Source organism: Bos indicus x Bos taurus, chromosome 3 (genome assembly GCF_003369695.1).
Source record: "Bos indicus x Bos taurus breed Angus x Brahman F1 hybrid chromosome 3, Bos_hybrid_MaternalHap_v2.0, whole genome shotgun sequence".
NCBI lineage: Eukaryota > Metazoa > Chordata > Mammalia > Artiodactyla > Bovidae > Bos > Bos indicus x Bos taurus.
The window spans coordinates 50,444,842-50,472,344 of NC_040078.1; the positions used below are offsets into that span (position 1 = coordinate 50,444,842).

The following is a 27,503-nucleotide window of genomic DNA, read 5'->3' on the forward strand; positions in this document are numbered from 1 at the left end:
AATGGCTTTGGACACACAGCTGTTCAAGGAGGGACCTGTGCTATAATTAAGGTTGAATGTTGTGTATACATTCCTGACTTATCTGGCAATGTATCGACTGCTTTAGATGACATGAAAAACCAGGTAAAAGCAATGTCAAATGAAAACATTCCTTTCTGGACTTTGGTCCTATCTTGGGTGAAGGGAGATTGGTGGAAAACTAAATTTACCACTGTTATAGTTGCCTTGATAGTTCTGCTTTGTGGACCCTGAATTTTACAATGTATTATGAACTTTGTAACCTGAAGGTTGATGTCATTCTCCCAAATTGGCGGTCGGAGAGCCACGGTGCAATATATCCCTATGAATGATGCTCATAATATGAGTTAAAAGCATCAAGAGGGGGGAATGAAGAAGGAATTCATAGGGCCTGGACTCCATCTTAGGCCTGTTCATGCTGATTATGCTCAGCCACTTTTCCAATGGACTCTGAACTCTGTGTTTAGTGCCTATGAAAACAACAACAGAAGGATAAGACCCCCTCCAGACAAGGGAACCTTGAAGATCATATCTAGGTTCTCATCGCCTCAGAGAAACATACATTAATCACCCCTTCCTCCAGACAAGCCATAAAATTTTCTGTATCTATTGGAGTGTAACCTCAGGTTTATTGATTATTGGCTAATTGCTTGACTGTTTGAGCACACAGCACGTGAATGATGGGGTTATTAGGATTGTATTTTCCTTGGTTTATGTAAGTCTCAAGGAATTTGGAGTGGTGGGTTCAGACACATACACATGGGGTTATAAAAGATTTTCACAAATGCTGGTCAGGGTCCTTGGCTAAGAGGAGACTCTGCCTTGGACCCACAGGTGTAATAAACTGCACTCCACTATCTGCATTGTCCTTCTGAGTGAGTTTGTTTCCCGGAACGCATGGCTACAACATATACGCATGCTGGCAGTGGGGTAATAAAAAATGGGAGGAAGATAGAGGAAGAAGAGATAAAGGGTTGAGTAAGACAGAGGAATACACATAGGAAGATAGAGAATACAAGTGAATAAAAAAGAGGAAGAAAGTGAGTTTCAGAACAGGACAGATGTCTAACATCATCCACAAAATTTAGATATAATGAATGGAGCACCTGACCCAGGCTAAACAGCAATATACTTCAATCACTTAATAAGCCATGATTACCTATTACGTACATGGTATGGTACTAAAATCAAGGGGGTTACAGAGAAAACAAGACATTTAATTGCAAAAAGGTAATAAATATAGAAGTTTTAAAATAGAGTAATACATCAAAATAGCTACTCTCTTATATACCACTTAAATTCAAAGAGTCTTGAGCACTATAGTAAAAGACTATGGAAAACATAAATTAGGCATTTGAAAAAAAAAAAAACTCAGAGAAAAAGTATTTTAAATAGACAGGTCTAAAACTACTTTTAGGTAGGCAGGTCTAAAAATGATAACCTTATCTCTTGGCTTTTTTTGAAAATCAGTACCACTATTGGGCATTTTACAAACTCTGTTATGAGGTGAGTAATTCAAAAGTCCAAGATGGCTAGGGTGAGAAAGATTTTCCAAAATGAGTCTTTCAGATCTTGAGAGATTAGGAGCATAATCAGAATTTTCACTTGGACTAACACTAGAAAAAAAAGAAAAAATACATTTTAGTTCTTAGATATTTTTAAGTATTTACTCTAAATTTCTACATATTAAGAAAATAGAAAAGCACCTGAAATATTGCTGAAAATCAGATTCCAGAAAAGAACTTGAGGCATTTCAATTAAATTTTCAATAAACCATAATTAGTTTTAAAACTAGCAATCTATGTTTCTGGAGCCTCTATGCTAGAGTTACTTAAGATTCAAAAAACAGTCATGATAATAAAAGATTAGTTAAGACTACACATATATTTTATACTGAGTCCTAATATATTAAAGGTCTTAATTTGTAAATACTTCTATAATAGTTCTGTTCTTCTTCCTAAACGGAAAGCTATATTCAAAATTATTATTTTTTAAATTATGGAGCATTATTCCCAATTCTGGACACACGAGAAACACAACAAACAATAATGATATTCAAAAATTTTACATTCATCAGTTAAAGTCCTAAGTTAGAGTTCTATACATAAGTTTACTCACTCACCTAGATAACTCTTCTCCTAAACTCTGCAAACTCCATTCTGTTATCTTCAGTTCATGTCTTAAGGAAGCAACATTTGCCAGCAAACTTTCTTCTTCATTATCTTTATTATAGAAGTCTGATGAACTAGATTCCATTTCTTAAAAAAAGAAATGAATTTCTTGTACCTTGCCTGAAATAATCTGTGATGTCAGTCAAAATTATCTCACACTAATAAAACTTAACTCGAGTTATTATTTTTCTATTTCAAATGTTGTGAAATCTTTCATGGTAATTTTAAACAAAGCAAAACAGCCAGCAATAATCAATTTCTCTGCAGGGTAAACCCAAAATGGAAAGTTCAACAAAATTTCAATGAATCAATTTTTCATTTAAGCCAGGGACTACAATTCACCTTTCCTAGCCATCTTCAATCTTTCTAACAAGTGTGTAAACTGTTTTTATTTGATGTTAAAGATGAAGAAACTAAGAATGAGCCAAATAACTTGCTTGAGTGTGTGCGCGTGCTCAATCACGTCTGACTCTTTCCAACCCCATGGACTGTAGGCCGCCAGGTTCCTCTGTTTATGTAATTTTCCAAACAAGAAATACTGGAGTGGGCTGCCATTTCCTTCTCCAAATAACTTACTCAAGGTCACACAAACTGTAAATGGTGGAACCAAGATTTGAACCTAGGCCATCATGACGCAAAGATCTTTTAATTATGTCACACTGTAGTTTTCTTATTTATTATAAATTAATTTCAGTATGAAGTGTTTGAACTTGATCATGTTACAAGCTCTGAACATCTGACAAAACTGGTATCATAACATTCATATTTTCCTAAAGGTAATTTATTAACAGATAAAGGTTATCCCCTTCTCCTATTCACCATGGCTATAAAATTTAAAACCATAAACTCACATTCACGTAACAACCACAGAAATCAAAATGACATTTAGCAGGTTAACTCACAAAAATAAATAAGAAAAGTTGTTTCTTCAACTGATGGGTATCTCAAGGGTTGTGAAATTCTCTACTAAGTAGCTTTGCACATTAAAAAATCATGATAAATACATTTTATTACTAATAATTAATATTCATAATTATTGTGTACTAAAACATATTAATAATACAACTTAAATGAAAGCTTTACAGTCTCTACTACTCCATCTTCCTGCATAATCTTTAAATTACATTTCTCTCTCAGATCTCATTTACCTTTGTCATTGAAGCTTCTTTTTGATCACCCTTCTAGAATTCTGACGACATCTCAAGCTCCAAAAGGTTAGGAGTCCTGTGTATTATAGTCAGGACTCTAAGGCACTTCCAGAAACCCAATATTTTCAGTGACTAAACGATGATTACAAAACTGTCCTTCTTTCCCCTCACCTAGCTAAAATAACAAATTTACTCCACACTCAAAATTTCTCAGATGTAGAGAGGAAGATTAAAAAGAAAACTTTCATCTTACTGGAATAAACTGTGGCACGAAATTATATACTATGGAATCTTAGTAAAGAAAACATTTCTTTCCTCTTTTGTTTCCAAAAACTTGCTTCTGCTTAAATGAGAAGACTCTCCCAAACAAAAGTCAAAGGTTCAGGTCCCCACTCTGTGTTTTTCCAACAACTCTAGTTACCTACAGGATGGTGAAGGAAGAAGGGTAAAGAAAATTTGGGCAAATTCTAACATGCCATTTTGTTTCAACTGAATCAGGTTTATGTAAATTTTAACCCAAGAATTCTATCACCCTTCTAAAGGATCAATGAAAACGTTTGATATGCAAATATATTTTCATTTTCCTAATGGGCCATTTAATACCCTCAAATAAGTATTTCTCCTCCCTTCAACTTAGTTATAAAAGTCCAGCTTCATCGCCTGTACATACGTGAAAAAGCACGTCATGCTTCTTACAGGCCCTGACATCTTCGGGCCTTAATTACAATGCGTTTGCAGGTATACACAGGTACACACATCACACCAAAGAACAACTTTATACTCGTTGTATGTAAAAAAGATGGGCTGTAGTTGAAAAGGATTCCGCATTTTGGAAGGCCATTCAAGGCTTTATATCGTACTGTTCTGTTTCAAGAATGCTCAATTTGATAGAACTGGTCCTTCGTTCATCTGGAAGCAGTGGAAGAAAACATGAACAACTTCCTTCCAGATTTTTCTTCTACTAAAATACGACCCTGAAGAGCAGTGTGAGCAGCGAGGGTGATGACTAGATTAAACGCGTCCGAGGGAACCGAGAGGGAAACACCTGTACCTCCTCAGATAGGCCAGTTTCCACCCTCCAGGGGCAGTCGCTCACCACAAGTCGTAGCTGTGAGAGAGACCCACCAACGACGGCGCACGCCGAGCTCTCCTCTCCGTTCGGAAACCTCCGACCCTCTCCCCGGCCCCAAGCGCCGAACACACTACGGGAACCCCGGTTGCGCCGAGTTCGAACCGCCGCGGGAACCGTTGGGAAAGCACCTCCCCAACCGCAGCCCCGCCCCCCGCGCAGCCTTAGCGTGAATCTACGCCGGACGCGCGGGGCTTGTCGGGGATTGTGGTCTGGGAGCGCGTCCGAGCCTGCCTACCCAGAACTACATTTCCCACAATTACCACCAAGACGCCCATTGGTGTGACGCCCGCCATGGGAAGCTGCGGAGGTCTGGGTGTCAGGCGGTCCGTGCTGGCCCGGTGCCTGAGGGAACCAAGGCCTAGGAGGGTGTGGAAAAGGACTGCTGGCTCCGCCTTCAGTCCCTACGCTTTGTAGACAGGCGTTTCCCTCTCGGAGAAACACCCCTCCGCCTAGGCCTTCACCTGGAGCTTTTTCAGGCTCCAGGTTTGCCTGCCAACCACGAGGAGTCCTGGAAGGAAAAGCGGAGCATAAGTGCCGATAACCCACGCCTCTCAACGCCTTTCCCAGCCCGAGATCGCCCAGGCAGGGATGGGCGATAAGACCTGGCTACCCTTCCCCGTGGTCCTCTTGGCCGCTCTGCTGCTGCCTAGGGCGGCCGGCTTCACTCCCTCCTTAGACAGCGACTTCACGTTCACACTTCCGGCGGGCCAGAAGGAGTGTTTCTACCAGCCCATGCCCCTGAAAGCCTCGCTGGAGATCGAGTACCAAGTAAGTGTAGATGTTGAGCCAGCCTCCTTCCTTTAGCCTAACTGCACGTCGTCGCCTCTCACCCGCTGAGAAAGTTTTTGGGGACCGCCCGGCTGCTAAAGAGGCGAGGGCCGCCCGGAAGCCGGGCAGCTGCGCGCCGGCTCGCGAGGCGCTGTTGTCCAGGGGCTGGGGACTAGAAGTTAGGCGGGATCTGGAATTGACTACCCGCCCTCTCCCCTTTTCTCCGGTGGGAAAGAGGCCAGCTCTAGTGATGTCGGTGGGTTTTTTCTTTGTTTAATGATTCGTCCATGTCTTTAGCCACTACGCGCGCCAGTACCGGAAATTTCACAATTCAGGCCTAATACACATTCTGTTTAATCACTGGACAAAATGACAGTTGCTTTAATCACCGCCCCCAGCCCTCAATTTCGGTATTATAAATCTATACTGTTACTTCTTCAGTTAAGGATTTTTGAATTGTGACCATGCGATGATCACTAAATCCTATTTTGGAATATTTTGAAAGGGGCTATTGGTGTGTTTAATGGTGAATTTCCTTCCCAGTTGTATGTGTGTGTCTGTGTTTGTGCGTGTGCGTGTGCTCAGTCGTTAAGTTGTCTCCGACTCTGCGACCCCATGGACTGTAGCCCGCCAGGCTTCTCTGTCCGTGAGATTTCCCAGGCAAGAGTACTGGAGTCGGTTGCCATTTCCTTCTCCAGGGGATCTTCCCGACCCAGGGGTCGAACTGGCATCTCCTGCCTTGGCAGGCGAATTCTTTACCACTGAGCCAACAGGGAAGCCCTCTGAGTTATATATATACCCATTATTTAAAAACCAAATAAGATCTAATTGTATATTAAAGCTCTGTAATCTTTTCTTCAGCATTCTAAGCATTTCTCCCATATCACTATTTTATTTTTAATAACAGCATGATGTTATAGGGAATTGCCTTAATTTATGTAGTCACTCTGGTAAAGGGTAATTTCTTAGAAGAAATCGTTAGCTCCAGTATGGCAAATTTCGATTTTTCTAGGTAGCACTGCAAAAAAAGAGAAATGCCTTCATGTGGTTCATCTTTCAACTTTTTTCATGTTACCTAATTTTTAATCAGATGTTAATTTTTTATAGTTGATGTAGAGAATCTTTTTCAATAACAGGTACTGTCATATTTAGAGCAAAATAAAGTTATTTAGAATCTTCATCTGCAGAAACTTTGAGATTAGATTATTTATAGATGAATATGGCTTCCCTGGTGGCTCAGATGACAAAGAATCTGCGGGCAATGCGAGAGACCTGGGTTCCGTCCCTCGGTTGGGAAGATTCCCTGGAAGAAGGCATGACAACTCATGCTAGTATTCTTGCCTGGAGAATCCCCTTGGACAGAGGAGCCTGGCAGGCTGCAGTCCATGGGGTCGCCAAGAGTCAGACACTACTGAGCAACTAAGCAGCAGCAGCATAGATGCATAAGGTTAAGCATAAAGTATCTAAAATTACAGTTAGTGAGCCAAGCTGAGGCAGGAACTCAGCATTTCCTGATTTCCAGTTCAGTTCAAAAGTTAATTTACTGAAGATTTACCACGTGCCAGTAATGCCTGGCGGTGAGGACACAGAGGAGGGAACAAACAAAAGAAAGAGCCCTTTTCAGGGATCTTAATATTTAAAGGTTACTGGCTTATAAACAGGGGCTTCGCAGGTAGAAGAGTGGTAAAGAATCTGCCTGCCAATGCAGGAGACTCAGAAGAAGCAAGTTGGATCCCTGAGTGGGGAAGATCCCCTGGAGCAGGACATGGCAACCCACTCCAGTGTTCTTGCCTGGAAAATAAAGTATGGTTATATGCTGTTGGAGAAGGACTTCTCTGGGTTTTCAGAAAATAATTCTTGGAGAAAATAAATAGGAACCTAGAAACATGCTTAGGTGAAACAGGAATGCAGGGAAGAGGGGCATTCTAGGAAAAGGAACAAAATGAGTACGCATTTCTGAAAATGCAGTGTTACTGTTCTAGCAGTGGGCAGTATATACTGGACACTACAACTGCTGATCTTAAGGGGTGGAACTCTTAAGACTATAAAGTCTAGGGTGAGAATAGAAGAAAAGAGATTGGAGAGGTCAGGAGGCTGGATCATGAATCTTAGCTTGTGTGCTATGCTGAGTAGCTTTGACCTTTGTCTGTATAAGGGCTACTGAAGTTAAGCAATGTGGTAACAGTCAAAAATGTTTTACAGTGTGGAATATGGATTTAAGGAGGGCAAAATTAGAGGTAAAGAAACCAACTACAGGGTTAGAAAAAGTCTAGATAAGGAAACAAGTTTTATTGTTCATCAGTCTTTACCCAGGTATTAGGAAAGAAATTGGGACTTCTGTGGCAGTCCAGTGGATATGACTTCATGCTTCCACTGCAGTGGACTTGTGTTCAATCCCTGGTCATGGAACTAAGATGCCAGCATGGCCTAAAAAAATAGATAAATAAAGGTAAACTACTGACCTCTTAGGATTAACAGCTCCAACTGTAGACAAAAAAAATACCTAGGTCGAAATCTTGAATCTGGCACTTACAACCTCTGTGACCTTGAGCAAGTTACTTAACCCCACACTTGTAAAATATTGACAATAATAGTAAGAGTTGATTTGAAACAGTTAATAAGTGTTTATGTACCACCCCAAACAGATAGTAAAAGTTCAGTATATGTTAGCTTTTTTATGTTTACATTTTTCGAGTTTTATATATAGTGGGTTAGCTTTATATCAGCACTTGGCATCTTTAATCACTCAAAAAGACTGTTCCCTTAAAGCATTCTGTCTAAACTGTTTTGATTAAGGAAAGAATTAAAATCATTTGGTGTTTGTGGTCCTAGACAATGTTGCAAAGGTTCGTAGGGTAGAAATCTTCAACCCCTTGCATTTTCCAACTCTGTCATTAATTTTCCAATAACTACAAGCTACTGGGTTTTGTCTTCATTTTTAAAATGTCAGGTAACAAACTTTTCTAGACATTGCCCTTGGTTTACTGTGACATATTAAAAATTTTAACCATTTCACACTTTTCAGGTGTAAGAGGACACTTTTAGGGTAACTGACCAGTCCCATTATATATTAAGTTCTTGGAATTTTTAAATGTCAATACATATATATCTTATGAGTAAAATAGATAATTCATTTAAATTTTTTATTATTGAGTGCTTAGTTTCTGTAAGCTTTATGTTAAGTACTGCAGAAACAATGGTGAGTAATACTATACTCTGTGTACAGTAATACTAGATTCTTGCAGTCTAGTAAGGGGATAGACGTTAATCAAATTAATACAAGTTCAGTTCAGTTCAGTTCAGTTGCTCAGTCGTGTCCAACTCTTTGCGACCCCATGAACCGCAGCACACCAGGCTTCCCTGACCATCACAAACTCCCAGGGTTTACCCAAACTCATGTCCATTGAGTTGGTGATGCCATCCAACCATCTCATCCTCTGTCGTCCCCTTTTCCTCCTGTCTTCAATCTTTCCCAACATCAGGGTCTGTTCAAATGAGTCGGCTCTTCCCATCAGGTGGCCAAAATATTGGAGTTTCAGCTTCAACATCAGTCCTTCCAGTGAACACCCAGGACTGATCTCCTTTAGGATGGACTGGTTGGATCTCCTTGCAGTCCAAGGGACTCTCAAGAGTCTTCTCCAACACCACAGTTCAAAAGCATCAATTCTTCGGCACTCAGCTTTCTTTATAGTCAAACTCTCACATCCATACATGACTACTGGAAAACCATAGCCTTGACTAGATGGACCTTTATTGACAAAGTAATGTCTCTGCTTTTTAATATGCTGTCTAGGTTGGTCATAACTTTCCTTCCAAGGAATAAGTGTCTTTTAATTTCATGGCTGCAATCACAATCTGCAGTGATTTTGGAGCCCAAAAAAATAAAATCAGCCACTGTTTCCCCATCTATTTGCCATGAAGAGTTGGGACCAGATGCCATGATCTTAGTTTTCTGAATGTTGAGCTTTAAGCCAACTTTTTCATTCTCCTCTTTCATTTTCATCAAGAGGCTCTTTAGTTCTTCTTCACTTTCTGCCATAAGGGTGGTGTTATCTGCATATCTGAGGTTATTGATATTTCTCCTGGCAATCTTGATTCCAGCTTGTGCTTCTTCCAGCCCAGCATTTCTCATGATGTACTCTGCATGTAAGTTAAATAAGCAGGGTGACAATATCCAGCTTTGACGTACTCCTTTTCCTATTTGGAACCAGTTTGTTGTTCCATGTCTAGTTCTGTTGCTTCCTGACCTGCATACAGGTTTCTCAATAGGCAGGTCAGGTGGTCTGGTATTCCCATCTCCTTCAGAATTTTCCACAGTTTATTGTGATCCACAGAGTCAAAGGCTTTGGCATAGTCTATAAAGCAGAAATAGATGTTTTTCTGGAACTCTCTTGCTTTTTCCATGATCCAGCAAATGTTGGCAATTTGATCTCTGGTTCCTCTGCCTTTTCTAAAACCAGCTTGAACATCTGGAAGTTCACAGTTCACGTATTGCTGAAGTGTGGCTTGGAGACTTTTGAGCATTACTTTACTAGCGTGTGAGATGAGTGCAGTTGTGCGGTAGTTTGAGCATTCTTTGGCATTGCCTTTCTTTGGGATTGGAATGAAAACTGACCTTTTCCGATCCTGTGGCCACTGCTGAGTTTTCCAAATTTGATGACATATTGAGTGCAGCACTTTCACAGCATCATCTTTTAGGATTTGAAAGAGCTCAACTGGAATTCCATCACCTCCACTAGCTTTGTTCATAGTCATGTTTTCTAAGGCCCACTTGACTTCACATTCCAGGATGTCTGGCTCTAGGTGAGCGATCACATCATTGTGATTATCTGGGTTGTGAAGATCTTTTTTGTATAGTTCTTCTGTGTATTCTTGCCACCTCTTCTTAATGTCTTCTGCTTCTGTTAGGTCCATACCATTTCTGTCCTTTATTGAGCCCATCTTTGCATGAAGTGTTCCCTTGGTATCTCTTAATTTTCTTGAAGAGATCTCTAGTCTTCCCCATTCTATTGTTTTCCTCTATTTCTTTGTACTGATCGCTGAGTAAGGCTTTCTTATCTCTCCTTGCTATTCTTTGGAACTCTGCATTCAAACAGGTGTATCTTTCCTTTTCTCCTTTGCTTTTCGCTTCTCGTCTTTTCACAGCTATTTGTAAGGCCTCCTCAGACAGCCATTTTGCTTTTTTGCATTTCTTTTTCTTGGGGATAGTCTTGATCCCTGTCTCCTGTACAATGTCAGGAACCTCTGTCCATAGTTCATCAGGCACTTTGTCTATCAGATCTACTCCCTTAAATCTATGTCTTACTTCCACTGTATAATCATAAGGGATTTGATTTAGGTCATACCTGAATGGTCTAGTGGTTTTCCCCACTTTCTTCAATTTAAGTCTGAGCCACAGTCAGCTCCCAGTCTTGTTTTTGCTGACTGTTTAGAGCTTCTCCATCTTTGGCTGCAAAGAATATAATGAATCTGATTTCTGTTGCTATGAAGCTAACTGCATAAGCCTAAGAATGTTTAATAGAAGGACTTGATTTTATCTGGGAATTGAAAGAAGACATCCTAGAAGTAGAGTTCAGATCTGTGAAGAATCAGGCTTACTAGGGATAAGGGGGTGGAACAAGGTGATAGGTAAAAAGAACAGCATGTGGCAATCCAAGGCTTTGAGGCAGAACACTGAAGAATACCTTTGAGGGACTGAAAGACTATGACAGACAGGGGAAAGTGGGACTCATTCATCCTGATCCATTGAAATCATTAGGAAGTTTAATTTAGATTTATGGTATTGTTTATTTTAAATAGGTATTTTGTGTATTTTAAAATTAGCTTCTATATTTTTAAATGACATTTAAGCCTGCTAGTCATTACCAATAATATCTTTTGCTTTACTGAAGTCTATGCTTAATTTTGTGATATCACTTATTTTTTGATTTAATGGATATGACTTTGGGATTTTGGAGGGGAAACTTTAGTAATTTTAGAATGTTTTGAGTCCTTAGATATCAGAAAATGGTTTTATCTTTTGCTTTCTCTTCAATAATATTTGGGAACATTGACTACATGTGATGTTTTAAAATCCCTTGTGATTTTTACATCTAGTGTATGTGCAAGAATGCTGGTGCCATCCCTGTTCTTGTTATTTTATAGTTCTCTACTACTACTTCAGTTTCTAGGTGGTTCTTTTCAAATCCTTTGGAAAAGTCAGTAGGAGGCTTATTAGGTGGTTATTTGAAATCTTTAGCTCTGTCCTTCATAAAGTCTTACCATTTCCTGCATTGTTCTTATCTATACTTTTTTGCTTTGTTCTGAGAATTCTTTGGCTCCTTTTCTCTAATTTTTAGACTCTATCCATGTCTATTCTGTTGTTGTTAAGGCTTTATTCATTAGGGCTTTATTTGGGCAATCACATTTTGGGTTTTTCTAAGAATTTTTCATATCAGCATCTTCATCTTTTATCGATTTTTATGTTCTTAAATTTCTCTGAGGATATATATTACATTTATCTGATGAAACATATTTTTAAATCTGTCTACATTATTTTCCAAAATTTGATCCTCTGAGAAAAGCTGCTGCTGCTGCTGCTAAATCACTTCAGTCGTGTCCGACTCTGTGTGACCCCATAGACGGCAGCCCACCAGGCTCCCCCGTCCCTGGGATTCTCCAGGCAAGAACACTGGAGTGGGTTGCCATTTCCTTCTCCAGTGCATGAAAGTGAAAAGTGAAAGTGAAGTTGCTCAGTCGTGTCCGACTCTTCACGACCCCATGGACTGCAGCCTTCCAGGCTCCTCCGTCCATGGGATTTTCCAGGCAAGAGTACTGGAGTGGGGTGCCATCGCCTTCTCCGTGAGAAAAGCTGCTGCTGCTGCTGCTAAGTCACCTCAGTCGTGTCTGACTCTGTGCGACCCCATAGATGGCAGCCCACCAGGCTCCCCTGTCCCTGGGATTCTCCAGGCAAGAACACTGGAGTGGGTTGCCATTTCCTTCTCCAATGCATGAAAGTGAAAAGTGAAAGTGAAGTCGCTCAGTCCTGTCCGACTCCCAGCAACCCCATGGACTGCAGCCTACCAGGCTCCTCCGTCCATGGGATTTTCCAGGCAAGAGTACTGGAGTGGGGTGCCAAGTAACATGAAAAAGCAGACATTGGTTTCAGCAAATATTTGGTGTTTCTGTTTTTAGAATTTTGAGATTAATAGATATTGGTAGCTAGATGTATTCATTGTTCAGTGGAGTATCTCTAGAAAGTTCTTACTCTTAAACTCTTTTAAGATTTCCTAGGTTTCTAGTATTGTTATGGATTATATTGATACCTTTTGTTCATTTCACTGAAATTTAAAGAGGAAAAAGAATTGTGTATATTTAGCTAGCCACTCAAAACCAGTTCTGTTGGTCAGTAAGTAGAGCACAAGAATAGGTAATCTATTATTCCATTAAAGCCATGAAGAAAAAGAAAATGGAGTTAAGAAAAACAGTAGCCTTTGAAGTTAGATTGCTAAATTCACATTGTGACCATACCACTTATTTACTATCTCACCTTAGACAACCTTCTCTGTGCCTGTTTTTTGAGGGTTTTTAAAATTTTCTTGAGGAAAGGGGTGTTTGTTTTGGTTGTTTTCGCTAAAATGAAAACAATAATAGAACCTACGTTTTAGAGTTGTTGTGAGAAATAAATTAATCCACATAAAGCACTTAAAACAATGTGTGGCATAAACCATAATTGTTAGCTGCCATCATCATCATCAGGACATTTTGAAATTGTAAAGGAACAAGCTGAATTATTTGGCCAGTAAGTAAATAGCCTACTTGGAATACACAATTCATACTGGGAAATAATAGGTGATGTGTTGAAAAAGTCAGTTGGAATCAGATTATAAACGTCTTGAGTTCCAGGCTGAGAAGTAGCTAATACTGAGGAGGAAACAAACTCAGAAAAATTACATAGCAAACCCTAAATTGCTGAAGGAAAAGGGTCTACAAATTTAACTCCTTTCTGTGTTTCTTTCTAATCCATAGGGCTTCTCGATGAAGGTACTGTTCTAGGGAGATTATTTCAGTAATACTCCTAAGACCTAAATTTAAGTGATGGCAGCAGGAAATGGCAAGAAAGGGACAAGTTCCAAAAATGAATGGAATGGAAAAAAATGGTATTTCCTTTCTAGCTCTAACATGAGTGTGTTGACCTTCTTACCCTTGTTAAGGTTTAGAAATGAAATCTTTTCATCATATAATCTACTTTTTATTTTCAGCATTTGTAAAATGTACTCTTCTCTTCTTTGCCTTTCTGCAGGTTTTAGATGGAGCAGGATTAGATATTGATTTCCATCTTGCTTCTCCAGAAGGAAAAACCTTAGTTTTTGAACAAAGAAAATCAGATGGAGTTCACACGTAAGTTATCTCTTAGTTGGGTTCCATGAACTGAATACCAGTGGGAACAGGGAAATTTAGCACATTTGATACTAAATATTAGCATGAAATGATTCCATATGAACATTTTAAACAGTTCTTTTCAGTGATCTATCTTAAACTAAAGTGTCATCTTGTTTAGGCATTTTCTTTTGATCTTGACTGAGTTTTTGCTTTGCTTTGGTTAATGAGATGAGTATACCACAGGTACTGCTTTCAATCTTCTGAGGCATTTTAAAACCTGCCTTTCTGGCCACCACAGGCTTTTTCTGTTATAAGTTACTATTCCAGGTATATAACTTGAACTGGTGGCCGTATCATTTTTGCCAGTAGTTTTCTTAAAACAACAGTACAGTGATACATCTTTATGTGTGTGTGTGTAAATTTTTATTTTCTTCAAATGTCACTCTTTTTAGATAATTAGAAGACCTGAAAGTAAAAGATCTGACCACAGGAAACCCTATAGAAAATGCTTTTTATAATTCCAAGTTTAAAATTTGATAAAAGGCCATATATTGTACCTCATTTCTCTTTTTTTCATCTCACCAGTGTTTCTGTTTCATTGTATTATTTTACTGTAGCACTTTTGTTTACTCAGTATTGTTACTGAGTTTAAACTGTGAGTATATAGGAATAAGAAAATCAAATACGGAGTGTCCAATATTTGCCATAAACTAGACTTTTCATTTTATATGCTTTTGGAGAAGGAAATGGCAACCCACTCCAGTGTTCTTGCCTGGAGAATCCCAGGGACGGGGAGCCTGGTGGGCTGCCGTTTGTGGGGTCGCACAGAGTTGGACACGACTGAAGCGACTTAGCAGCAGCAAATTAATCATTCCAACCCCCTGTGAGAGATATTCTTTGATTCTCCAATTCCCATTTTACAGACAAGGAGGCTTAGAGAAGTTAAATAAGACTGCAGGCATATACATTTATTAGGAGGAAGGAGAATGAACCAAAATTCTTGCTTCTACTATACAGTGCTTAGAACATTTCTAGCACATAGTCTTTGTTAACCAAAGTACCTGGCATATAACTGTTACTCAGTAAATATGAATACATGTATGAGTGAACGAGGTGGGAAAATGTCTCAACCATCGTTTTCTAAGATACTCATTTTAATGTGCTTTCAAAAATGCCATTTTACCTATGTAGAGTTCTAAAAAAAAAACTGCATAAACTACTGATAAATAAAATCAGAAGTGGTAATTTTAAGTCAGTTAAGGTGGCTATACCAGAATTAACTATGCTTTCTCTTTGATAGGTATATGAACAAGAGCCAAAAATGAAGTTCATCTTTAAATTTCAGAATATAGAAAATGTATAGAATTTCTGTCAATTTTAATTACTCTCCCATTTTCTGCTTTCATTTAGAGATTAGGGGGGAAAAGGTATGTTACTACTTTCTTAGAAAGAATTGTTGTTCAGTCCCTAAGTTGTGTCCAACTCTTTGTGGCCAGGCTCCTCTGTCCTCTACTACCTCCCAGAGTTTGCTCAGACTCATGGCCATTGAGTCAATGATGCCATCTAACCGTCTCATCCTCTGCCACTCCCTTCTTTTGCCTTCAATCTTTCCCAGCATCAGGGTCTTTTCCAGTGAGTCAGCTCTTCGCATCAGGTGGCCAAGGTATTGGAGCTTCAGCATCAGTCCTTCCAATGAATTTTCAGGGTTGATTTCCTTTAGGATTGACTGGTTTGAGCTCCTTGCAATCCAGGGGACTCTCAGGAGTCTTCTCCGGCACCACAATTTGAAAGCATCAATTCTTCGGCACTCAGCCTTCATTATGGTCCAACTGTCACATCTGTACATGACTACTGGAAAAACCATAGCTTTGACTATACAAAGTTTGTTAGCAAAGTGATGTCTCTGCTTTTTAATATGCTGTCTAGGTTTGTCATAGCTTTCCTTCCAAGAAGCAAGTATCTTTTAATTTCATGGCTGCAGTCACCATTCACAGTGCTTTTGGAGCCAAAGTAGTGAAAATCTATCACTGTTTCTTTCCAACTTTTCCCCCATCTCTTTGCCATGAAGTAGTGGCCTGGATGCCATGATCTTAGTTTTATGAATATAGAGTTTTAAGCCAGCTTTTTCACTCTCCTCTTTCACCTTCATAAAGAGACTCTTTAGTTCCTCTTCACTTTCTGTCATCTGAAGAGTGGTACCATCTGCATATCTGAGGTTTATATTTCTCTTGGCAGTCTTGATTCCAGCTTTGTGATTCACCCAGCCTGGCATTTCACATGATGTACTCTGCTTAAAAGTTAAATAAGCAGGGTGACAATATATAGTCTTGTCATACTCCTTTCCCAATATTGAACCCATCACTTGTTCCATGTCCGGTTCTAACTATTGTTTCTTGACTCACATACAGGTTTCTCAGGAGACTGGTAAGGTGGTCTGATACTCCTAGCTCTTTAAGAAATTTCCAGTTTGTTGTGATCCACACAGTCAAAGGCTTTAGCGTAGTCAATGAAGCAGAAGCAGATGTTCTTCTGTAATTCTCTTGGTATCTCTATGATCCAACAATATTAGCAATTTGATCTCTGGTTCCTCTGCCTCTTTGAAACCCAGATTGTACATCTACAATTTCTCTGTTCACATACTGCTGAAACCTAGCTTAAAGATTTTGAGCATAAACTTACTAGCATGTAAAATGAGTGCAACTGTATGGTAGTTTGGCATTGCCCTTTAAATTGGAATGAAAAACTGACCTTTTTCAGTCATGTGGCCCCTGCTGAGTTTTCCAAATTTGCTGACATATTGAGTGCAGCACTTTAACAGCAGCATCATTTAGAATTTTAAACAGCTCAGGTGAAATTTCATCACCTCCACTAGCTTTGTAATAATGATTCCTAGGGCCCACTTGACTTCACACTGCAGCATGTCTGGCTGTAGGTGAGTGACCACATAGAATTATCTCTTATTAAACCATTGGGAAAAAAGAATGAGTTTATAAGAGTTCTTTTGATATGTCAGGTCACTGTTCTAAGTACTTTATGTATTAATTTTTTTTTATTCTTCCCTATAGTCCTTACTATCATCTTACCAATGAAGGAATTGAGGCATAGAGCAGTTAAGTAAATTACTGCAGGTTACACAGCTAATGAACAGCAAAGCCAGGATTTAAAACCAGTCAGCAACTCACTCTTAATCACTATACCAAATTTACAAATCTAAAAACTAAAATGAAAATTTCATCTTTAGCTATATTTTTTCAAAAAATTACTTAATTTTTGGCTGTGCTGGGTCATCATTGCTATGCACCGGCTTTTGCTAATTGTGGGCTACTCTTCATTGCTGTGCTCGGGCTTCTTTCTCATTGCAATAGCTTCTCTTGTTGCAAAGCACAGGCTCTAGAGCGTGCAAGCTCAGTAGTTGGGATGCACAAGCTTAGGTGCTACGTGGCATGTGAAATCTGCCCAGACCAGGGGTTGAGCCCAGGTGCCCTACATTAGTAGGTGGATTCTAAACCACTGGACTACCAGAGAAGTCCCTTAACTTTTTAAAGGCAATTAAAATCTGTTATGCCGCTTAAAGTTTTTTCTTAAATCAAACCTTTTAAACAAATACTGTCCTTCCAGAAGTCAAGGTTAGTAAAAAAAAAAAAAAAAATGTCTCCAGACAGAGCCTTAAACAGCTTAAGTAATACCTGTTTGTCCAGCATTGTCATATGTACCATTTTTCTAGACTGCTAAATTAGTTATTACCCTAACTCATACCAGAACTTAAGTCTCCCCCCAAAATTCAAAGATTAACAGAGATAAAGTGTATAAAAGTGTGTAAATTATAAAGGGGGATATATAAGTATTGGAGAAGGAAATGGCAGCCCACTCTAGTATTCTTGCTTGGGAAATCCCATGGACAGAGCCTGGTGGGCTGCAGTCCATGGGGTCACAAAAGAGTTGGACACAACTGATTGAGCACATACAAGTTTTGACTAGAGAAGGGAATGGCAACCCACTCCAGTATTCTTGCCTGGACAGTCCCATGGACAGAGGAGCCTGGTGGGCTACAGTCCATGGGATCGCAGAGTTGGACACAACTGAAGCAACTGAGCACGCATGTCTACAAGTAGTGGCTATTTTTATTTATAGTATATATACTAAAATCCAGTCACACTGCTGAGTAGTCATCTCTTATTCTTAAACACAGTAAATCACAAATAGGGGGAAGAGAAACAAGACTGGCTTAAAAGATGAAGATCACAGAAGGCTATAGAAAATAAAGCAAGACACCTCAGAAATTGAAGATCAAACGTATAACATCCACAAAAGAGCCAATGGCATCGTTTGGCCTGTGTAGGCCTCCTCTTGCCAAATGACTTCTAGATCGAGTAATCAATCATTCAGAAGTCCTCCGATCACAAGTATTTACTAGCATTTTGTACCACTGTTCCACGTTTTGTGTATGTGTACCTTCCAAGAGCTCATCCTTCTTGTGATATGCCCAAGAAAACCCAATGAGAGAAAATTAAAATACTGATACTATGGGATAAGATTTTGTCAGTAGGATTGAGCTTTGAAACAATACTGTTATAGCTAATTTTTGTTTTTTGGCCCATCTTGAATGAGTTTTCACCCCTAGGGGGCAGTATCTCCTCATTGAGAATATGTAGACTAAGAATGCTGCCCTTCAGAATACATATGGTGGTTATATGCTATCAGTGATACCATTAATCAGAATATAGTGGAAATTTTACCTCAGAAAATGCCCCAAATCTACGTCATATTACATAATAATCACAATGTTTTTGTTTTGTTCCTTTTAATATTGTTCCCCTATATCCATACCAGTGTTTGCTTTAGACTCCTTCAAAGGTTAAATGTATCTCCAAAGACAAAGGTATGTCATAATTAAGGACACTGCAAAGAATACAGAAGGCTTCTAGCAGTATTGTAGAAAGATCAATTAACCGAAGGTCAAAAGTTCAAGCTTCATCTATGCTTAGAATAGGCTATGTGATCGTGGGCAAGAAACTTGTATCTATGTGAACCTTACTTTACTTGCCTTGAAAAGGTCAATTATGCTTACTTTCAAATAGGATGATAAAGATTAAAAACGATGTGTGAAAGCAGTATGTAAATTATGAAGAGGTATATAAGAACTGGCTATTTTTATTAATAGTGATATATGTTAAAATCAAATCACATTGCTGAGGACTTACATGTTATGCCTAAACAAACCCTAGGTCAGAAATAAGGGGTGGGGGGGAGAGATGGAGATGGCTTAAAAGATGAGAATCACATGTTGCTCAGAAGGCTATAGAAAATGATGTAATCTGCCCCCAAATTTAAGTGATCCAGCATATTGGATAAGGAAACTTCGAATTTAGACCAACCTTCATGAACAGTCACAACAAAACATTTGTTGAACTTTGTTGTTTTTGTGGCCAGCAGTAGTAAATGTCATTAGCCTGTGTAAATAGTTTGTTAAAACTTCTCTCCACAAAAAGTTATTAGAAAACTATTTTGCTAAATTAACTCTGCCTAGGCCAATTATCTTTAATGTGAAGATCAAGATCGTTTAAGTTACGAGTGGCATTTATTCAGTAAAGGTAATGCCACTATGAGTAATGCTCTTGTTCTTCACCACTGAACTCATTCCTAATCTTTGTAAACTGTATTATAATTTATGTACTTAATCCAAAGGGGCCTAGAATGAAGCATTTAGGAAAATCCATTGGTTTTGAAAATTTAAAAAAAAATCTCACTTTACAAATTAATCTCAAAAGTGGAGGTCTGTAGTGATGTTTCCATATGAGTTGAACTCATTATAAATTACTTTAAATACATAAATATTAAGGTTCACTCTGAGGTATCCTATCTAGGTTTTTAATCCTGCTCCAGTGTCAAGCACATTTAAATTGCAAGTACTTGAATATCTATTTTTAGGTTACTGCTTTAAAGAAATTATAAGTTATCTTTCAGTACTATGGAGGTCTGTCAGTAAGCTAATTATAAATCATGTTATTTCTTTTACAGTAGTTTTTTCTTTGATCCCAGATGGAAGTACAGATAACTGAGGACAGTTTCTTTTTTTAATACAGGATAGAGACTGAAGTTGGTGATTACATGTTCTGCTTTGACAATACATTCAGCACCATTTCTGAGAAGGTGATTTTCTTTGAATTAATCCTGGATAATATGGGAGAACAGGAGCAAGAACAAGAGGACTGGAAGAAATACATTACTGGCACAGATATGTTGGATATGAAACTGGAGGACATTCTGGTCAGTATAGTGTTTTTTTTTTTTTAGAATAAAATAATAAAAAGTTACTAACATCTAGAGACTTTACCATGTGATAGGCACTGAGTTAGGTATTATTTACATTCTCTTACTTAGTCCTTACTTAATTCTATGAGGATTATCCACTCCATTTTCCAATAAGGAAAATTAAGGATTAGGGATATTTGGTAATTGTCTCTGTCACAGAACCAGAGAGGGAAACTCCAATTTGAACACATGCTCTTAAATACAGAACTTAGTATGTTCAAACAGAGGATTGTAATGATCTGCAGAATGCTTGCACACAAAATTGAGTAATTTTTAAATACTTAAAATATACAGGAATTTTCCCCCATAACACAGATTTTATAACGTGAAATTTGGTATCACTTGATTAATTTGGGGAATGCTGTTAACATAACTCAGCCAAACCTAGTAGTTATCAGAAACTACCACTACCCTCAGGAGTAAAAGCTTCTTTGCTTGAGTTGCTTTATGCTTTATTTATCATAAACCTGCATAAAGAAATGTGCATGTATATGAACCTGTTTACTAATGATTGTATTGCAAGTGTTGGGGAGAAAGGTCATTACCCTTCAGCCACAACTAGAGGTAATCAAATGATAGAATTTATTCAGCGATATTTATAAACAGCATATATACCTGTTACAGAACTTTCTGTAGGAGAAATAATGTGATTATTCCAAATTTGAAACCGTAATGTATAACTCTAATACTCATAACCTGAACTGTTTTTTTTAATAGTGTGATATTTTGATCATGTTGAGGTTTCTTAAGAAAACTATCAAATTATAAAAGAAGAGACATATTGTAAGATCAGTTAGCTAAGTCGGAAAATTAAATGATCATATCATATGTGTAATTCCTTCTGAGCCTTCTAAGCCTTGGTGTCCTATCACCCTTGGGGATACCACCTCTAGAGTTGTGAAGATGAAAGGTGATATGGCATATCTATAAATGCTTAAAACAGCATCTAGCAAACAGTAAGTGTTAGTTTTCTTACCTTTAACATTGTTGTTAACTGTGACTACAAACTGAAATGATTAAGCTTGATTACCATGAATATTTACCATGACAATTTTGATCTCATCATCTCATATGTGTACTAAATTTAGTTGAACTTGAGATTCAGAAGAAGACTTAGTTATCATTAGTCCAGCTCCAAACTCCCTTTCCCCTTTTATTCCATTTTGTAGATAAGGAACTGGCTTAAAATGAAAATGATGCATCCATAGTCTCACTACTATGGATACAAATAGTCTCTTTTTCCCACTCATTTTTAAAATTTCAATCATATTAATATATTCTTCCATTTTAAATTTATATTGCCAACAAGTACAAAATACAAGTAGTTGTAAATTTTATTAGTATTAATACTTCACTGAATTCTCAGGAAATTGACTTCATTCACAATTAAACAAAATGAACAGAAAGTTCAGATTTAAATATGGCTTAAAATACTTAGTCTTTGTTAAAGAAAAACAAAGTGTCTTTCAGGAGTTTTTCCACTTATACTCCCCCATCAAAATTTTTTATGGCAGCAGCAAACTTGAATAAACAATTTTATACTTGACTGTCATCATCTGATACTGAAAAGAACTATGCATGGTCTTTTCATTTGGGGATCTCAATCTCATATTTTTCTGGAAAATATTTGCATTACTAGATTACCATTGCATTACAAATAGACATATATGACAAATATTATACTTTGTAGTTTTGTAGGCTTAGCAGAGCACTCTGAAATTTTGTGTATATTTTTTGCTTTTAAATGAGGATTTTAAGGTGACTATACAGGAAAATCTGTTTCTGTTATTTTCTTACTTATGCCATCAATACTTTAACATAATTTCTAATCTCAGTTTTACCGTATATTCATGTAAACCTTTTATAGTTTTTAAATCACTTCTCACCAGGACCCTACTAAAAAAATTTTTTTCAGATGTGCAACTCAGACTGCATCTTGGTAAGCTTGTTTGATGAATGTACTCTTGGAACATTTCTGTAATAAAAACATTTCTTATGGTTGTTAGGGCTAACAAGATAATGTATGTAAAATTACTGGCACTGTAGCACTCAAATATATTTTCATATTATTTTCAATTCCCAGTAGCTTTGTTCTCTTTTAGAATAATTATAAACAATAACTTAAACATATCATGAGAACTATTACATAAACTTTATGTAGTAAAGATCTTTAGGTAAATCTTAAGTAGTACCTACCCCTTAATTAAAATTGTTTTTGGATATTAAACTAGTAAGAGTACAGTGAAGCACAGTTTTAAATTAACTTAAAATTACTGAGCATTCTTTTACAATAAAATTATTTTATTTATCTCCAGGAGTCTATCAACAGCATCAAGTCCAGACTAAGCAAAAGTGGTCACATCCAAACTCTGCTTAGAGCATTTGAAGCACGTGACCGAAACATACAAGAAAGCAACTTTGATAGAGTCAATTTCTGGTCTATGGTTAATTTAGTAGTAATGGTTGTAGTGTCAGCCATTCAAGTGTATATGCTGAAGAGTCTATTTGAAGATAAGAGGAAAAGTAGAACTTAAAATTCCAGAGTACTTAACATTCACAAAAAGGGGCAGAAAAATGCAATAAACTGTTACAGTCAAGACCATTAACAACAGTCTTTTCCAAAACATTTTTAGGCATTACCATTAAGTGTGAAATAAGTATAATTTTAATATGAAAGGAAAGGCTTAACTTTCATCTGTGCAAGTAATCTTATTGTTCCGATTGTACTTAAGTGTATTGCAAATATTGTGCAGGTATAAATGAATGAAGCCATGTTAATAACAGTAGTTTCCTATGTTTGCAAAAGTTTTGCAAATGTCATTAGGTGATTTAAATAAATGAACTTTAGGCCTAAATGTAACACTGAACAATGTTTTTAGAAGACTGTTACCCAGAAGTTTCTTTGTAAATGTGGCAATTACAAATTAATTGTAGAAGTTTTTCAGTGTATCAAGTTATAAATCATGAGAATTATCTAATCATGGATATCTTTAGAAAAAACTCAACTTTTCTCTTTTTACGTATGTATCTTCTAAATGTATATAGAAACACAGCTGTGAAAAAAAGGTATGTGGGATTTTTTCATAACCAAATATATTAAAATATTAACAAAAAGTATTAGTTTTATATACCTAGCCTACATTCCTAAAAGCTGACTTTTTGAATAATTCTTAAAAATACTAAAAGCATACTTATCAAAAATAGGACAGATTTTCTCTTTGAAGTGAATAAAGATCGTTCCCAATTTCTGTAAGGATACATTCTCTCTAATAGTTAACTAAGATATAGGATTTCTAAATTAAATGAGGGGAAATCACTTTATTTTTATATTATCAATAGTGTTACATTAGTTTTAATGTATTTACTGACTTGGATGATACATTAATACCATCAGTGTGATGGAAATATTGCTAAAAGAGTTTGGACCTAATGTTAAGTAAATATCTTGAGTTCTCAAAAATCATTAAAAAAAAAATAAAGTCAATATAAAAGAATTTAGGGAAACGAGAATATCTTATCAAAATAAAATTTACTTAAACTATAAGTATCTGGAATCTGACTGGCTTATCATAATCACTCAATCCTAATATAAACCATGAGATTAATTTCCAGTTAAGCCCTACTAGTATAAATATTTATTAGTTTTTATTGTAATTTTCATAAAATGACCTTTCTGATCACTTTATTGGCATTCAAATAAGAATCAAAAACCTACAGAAGTTTCAACACTCAATATATGAACAACTCTAGTCTTTACCATCATGTCTTAAGTACTACTAACTTAATGAATTAAACAGAATTTTTAGGTTATACCAACTTGTAATATTGTTTATGTCATGTAAGAGTTAAAAACAATGAACTGATAAACCTGAGTATAGTTGGTTAGTACTGCTGAATTCTTAATAAGCAATAATAATATCCAGAGACAATGATGGTTTCATCTATAATTTATAATCAAGTGGTACAAAATGAGAGATATTTCCCTCCATCTTATATATATTTCCCTCTATTCTTCTTAGGAGAAGAATAGAAACTTAGATTTCCCAACTTTGAGGCTTTTTTAAAGTGAGATAAACGTCATGTTTAGGTGATTACCTTAATTGGCTAAGAAAATGCTTTTAAGTGTACAGGAGTAGCCCCTGTAACACATGCAAAACAAGGGCCAGTAAGATTTTTGGTTATAAAGAGCTTTTTCCTCTTCTGATAAACTAATAATGAGAACCGAATGTAAAGTACTATAGCTAATAAAACAGTACAGATATAAACTACTGCATCTTTTCTATAAAACTGTGATTAAGAACTCTACCTCTTATGTGTGGCTGGTCACTGTACTTACTGTACTCTGATTCTTTACCTAACAATGGATTTGTTACATCATTTACATTTGATTTGTGCCACTGATTTTTTTAAACCTTTGATTCAGTAACTTCCTATTATATAATAATGGCCTTATTTAGAAAACAAAAAATTTAGGGATATTGAGGACAATTTTATTTTTATAGACAAAGTGAAAACAGATTATTTAAGAAGCATGTTACCTGTATTAACCATAGAGTAAAATTTGTATGCAAAGAACTAAATTCTTTAATATTTCTAAAAGCTTATTGTTTATCTGCATCATATGGTTTTAGTGTAGTATTTTGACATTAAAACTATGCTAAAAGTGAGTAAACTGTCACTTGACAGCTTATTTTATCTTTACTTTTTACTCATATAAACTTCTAAAATACTAAAATATTTAACTAAGGCCTAGAGTTTCACTATGATTTGCATTTGGATCCTTAATGATTGGTTTTCTGTAAATGTCAAGATAAGTGGTCGAAATAGTATTGAAATAAAGTATAAACTGAAATGTCATTTTATTTTATGTATGTTTATCCTTCTCAAGTATTATGTCCTAAAATTGACAAAAATTGAATACCTATAATTGTATGCTTCCCCAAAGAAAATTCTTTTATCTGAAATTTTCAAAGATATTGATTCAGCATGTAATGGTTTTTCAGTTGAAATTTAATAATGCACAATTAGTGTTGCTCAAATGCTTTATACTTATGAACAGACACAGCCATATTATATGAGCACTGAATACTGTGCTGAGTATATATAATAAAAATTACAATCAAAGAATGTCTTATTTATCTACCAGTCATTATAAATACTGTCTAATCTTTAAAGCCTTCATTGATTTCATCTTAAAAGTGTGCTCTCTTCCATTTGAAAACCTATACTTCTCTGCACTTTTTATTGTGAATCATTCTACCCTTTAGTAGAGTTCTGTTTGTATATGTACTTGTTCTGCTGCTGCCCAAACATGTAACTAAGAGGTACTCAAAGGTACTCAAAACAGGCAAAGATTCAGTTCTGAGAGTCTGGAATACTAAATAAGTACTCAGGGAGCTTGTTCCACTCTTCTACCCTATTACAAAAATTGATTGTTTAGGATTAGAATTTAGTTCCAGAATCTTAATTAACACAATTTGGGATTCTGGTGTCTATATTATCCTTGGATCACTTGCTAACTGGGTGAACTTGGGAAATCAAAACTCCAGTTTCAGGACTTCAGTGGTTAAGACTCTGCTCCAAGTGCAGGGGCCAGGGTTCAATACTTGGTCAGGGAACTGAGATCCCACATGCTGTAACTAAGCATTTGCATGCCATAACCAAGATCAAAGATCTCATATGCTGCAACTAAGACCCAACATAGTCAAATAAATATTTAAAAAAGAAAACAACTCCAGTTTCCTCCTTTGCAGAAGTATTTTAAGTTAAATCTTAAAACTCAGTTAAAAGAGCAAATAAAAGAATCTAGTGCTTAGTGAAGGTTGATATATTATTGGTGATTTCCTTCATACCATTTAGACAAGCCACTTTTCCCCCGGAGACTAGTAGAATTCCTTAGGCACCTTTCTGGTTCCGCACTACCATCACTTTCAGGTGTCTGGGTTTGTGTCATTGGACACGGGGTATACATACACTTAATGTGTATCTGGGAGAATGACAGAATAAAGAATCCAGACCTAAGATGATGGCATCCAAGAATGAGCCTATATTATGGATGCTAGATCCCTGCATTGAGAAGAAAAGGTGAGAAAATGCAGGGCAGGGGAAAAAGTTAGAGGTCTTCAATGTCCATGAATCAACAGCAAAGTGAACAGTGAGAATCTTTTATCCAACAGTGAAATGAATTCCCTTATAAATAAAGCAAGCAACAACTCCCCAATCTTAGTTTCCAAGTGGTAATAATGATTAGACATAAAAGGGATTATTTCTACATTGGGATAAAATGGAAAGATGGACTAATAAAACTATTCTGTTTTTATTTCAATTTTTTAAAGCACTAAGTAATATTAGTGGTAGGAGAAAGCTGAAAGGGCCAGAGCTTCAAAAGACACATTGTAGAGTTCTATTTTGCTGAATTCTTGCTTGGTATTAAAAAGCAGAAGAGAAATTGAAAACACAATACCATTTATAATCATTACTCTAAAGAAACAAAACATGTACAGGATCAGTATGATAAAAGTTACCAAATGCCTGGTAAAAGAAAGACCTAAATAAATGGAGAAACATAACCATATTCAAAGGTGAGAAGGCTCAACATAAAAAAGTCAATTCTTACAAAACTGATCTATAAATTTAACACAATTCTCATAAAAATCTAGCAAGGTTTTTTTGTAGACAAGGACAAGCATATTCTAAATTTATACGGAACGGAAAGGCAAAAGAAAAGGACAGTTCTGAAAAAGAATTAAGTCTACCTATTTTGATACTTAAATCAACACAGTGTGGTACTGGTGGAGGGATAGGCACGTGGATCAACAGAACAGACATTCTAGAATACACCAAAACAAGTCAAACTGATTTTTAACGAAGGTACAAAAGTAATTCAATAGGGGAAAGACGGCCTTTTAAACAAAAGGTGCTGGAGCAACTGGGTCAAACATAGGTGAAAACATGAACTTAAATGTTAAAACTAGAAAGCTTTTTTGGAAAAAAATATGAGAAAAATCTTTAAGACTTAGGGCTAGACAAAGAGGTTCCATACCTGACACCTAATATATGACCCGTAAAAGGAAAAATTGGACCTCATCAAAAGTAAAACTTTTGCTCCATGACCTACTAAGGGGATGAAAAAATAAGCTACTTAAGGGGAAAAATATGAGCAAATCACATATCCAAAAGACTAGAATATTAAAGAATTCTCAAAGTCCAACAGTTAAAAAAATAAAACAGTTCAATTAGAAAATGGGCAAATGACATGAATGGACATTTCAGTGAAAATATATGGATGGCAAATAAGCACATGAAAATAATTTTAAAATCAATAGCCATTAGGATAATTCCAGTTAAAAACATAATGAGGTATCACCATACCAGAAAGGCTAAAATTTTAAAAATAGTTACAACACCAAATACTGGGCAAGGATGCAAAACACATTAACTCACACTCTTAAACTGCTAAGTGGGATATAAAATGGTAGAGTCACTCCAAAAATATTTGGGCCATTTCTTTTAAAACTACACATGCACTTACCATGCAACCCAGCATTTATACTCCTGGACACACCCCGATACATGAAACCATATGCTCAAATA

At 36.7% G+C, this 27,503-nt stretch overlaps 2 protein-coding genes across 8 annotated transcripts in view; one reads left to right on the plus strand and one right to left on the minus strand.

Moving 5' to 3' along the window:
- The window catches only part of CCDC18 (coiled-coil domain containing 18), a 169,452-nt gene extending 164,828 nt beyond the window's left edge, over window positions 1-4,624 (minus strand). For 4 of the 6 annotated variants that reach the window (XM_027536481.1, XM_027536480.1, XM_027536475.1 and 1 more), the window contains exons 1-3: window positions 4,434-4,624; window positions 2,141-2,276; window positions 1,460-1,634 (exon numbers count right to left, since the gene is read on the minus strand). In XM_027536481.1, the coding sequence (XP_027392282.1) occupies window positions 1,460-1,634; window positions 2,141-2,274 (309 nt within the window). In that variant the 5' untranslated portion in view covers window positions 2,275-2,276; window positions 4,434-4,624. Of the gene's footprint in view, window positions 1-1,459; window positions 1,635-2,140; window positions 2,277-4,388 lie in introns of all 6 variants that reach the window. The other 2 variants (XM_027536477.1, XM_027536476.1) reach the window with 2 other exon arrangements.
- Window positions 4,625-4,767: 143 nt separating this feature from the next.
- TMED5 (transmembrane p24 trafficking protein 5) lies at window positions 4,768-25,037 on the plus strand. Of its 2 annotated transcripts, XM_027536487.1 has the most exons (5): window positions 4,768-5,237; window positions 13,519-13,616; window positions 19,682-19,876; window positions 21,800-21,849; window positions 22,226-22,287. In XM_027536487.1, the coding sequence occupies exons 1-5, from the start codon at window positions 5,058-5,060 to the stop codon at window positions 22,285-22,287; spliced, it is 585 nt and encodes a 194-aa protein (XP_027392288.1). In that variant the 5' UTR covers window positions 4,768-5,057. The 2 variants fall into 2 exon arrangements, with proteins under 2 accessions (XP_027392288.1, XP_027392287.1); XM_027536486.1 differs by lacking the exon at window positions 21,800-21,849 and having other exon boundaries at window positions 19,682-19,865; window positions 22,226-25,037.
- Window positions 25,038-27,503: the final 2,466 nt, after the last annotated feature.

Coding starts and splice junctions, on each gene's coding strand:
- TMED5 (XM_027536486.1), top strand. CDS start 5,058: ATGGGCGATAAGACCTGGCTACCCTTCCCCGTGGTCCTCTTGGCCGCT. Junction 5,238..13,518: donor CGCTGGAGATCGAGTACCAA/GTAAGTGTAGAT, acceptor GCCTTTCTGCAG/GTTTTAGATGGAGCAGGATT. Junction 19,866..22,225: donor TGAAACTGGAGGACATTCTG/GTCAGTATAGTG, acceptor ATTTATCTCCAG/GAGTCTATCAACAGCATCAA.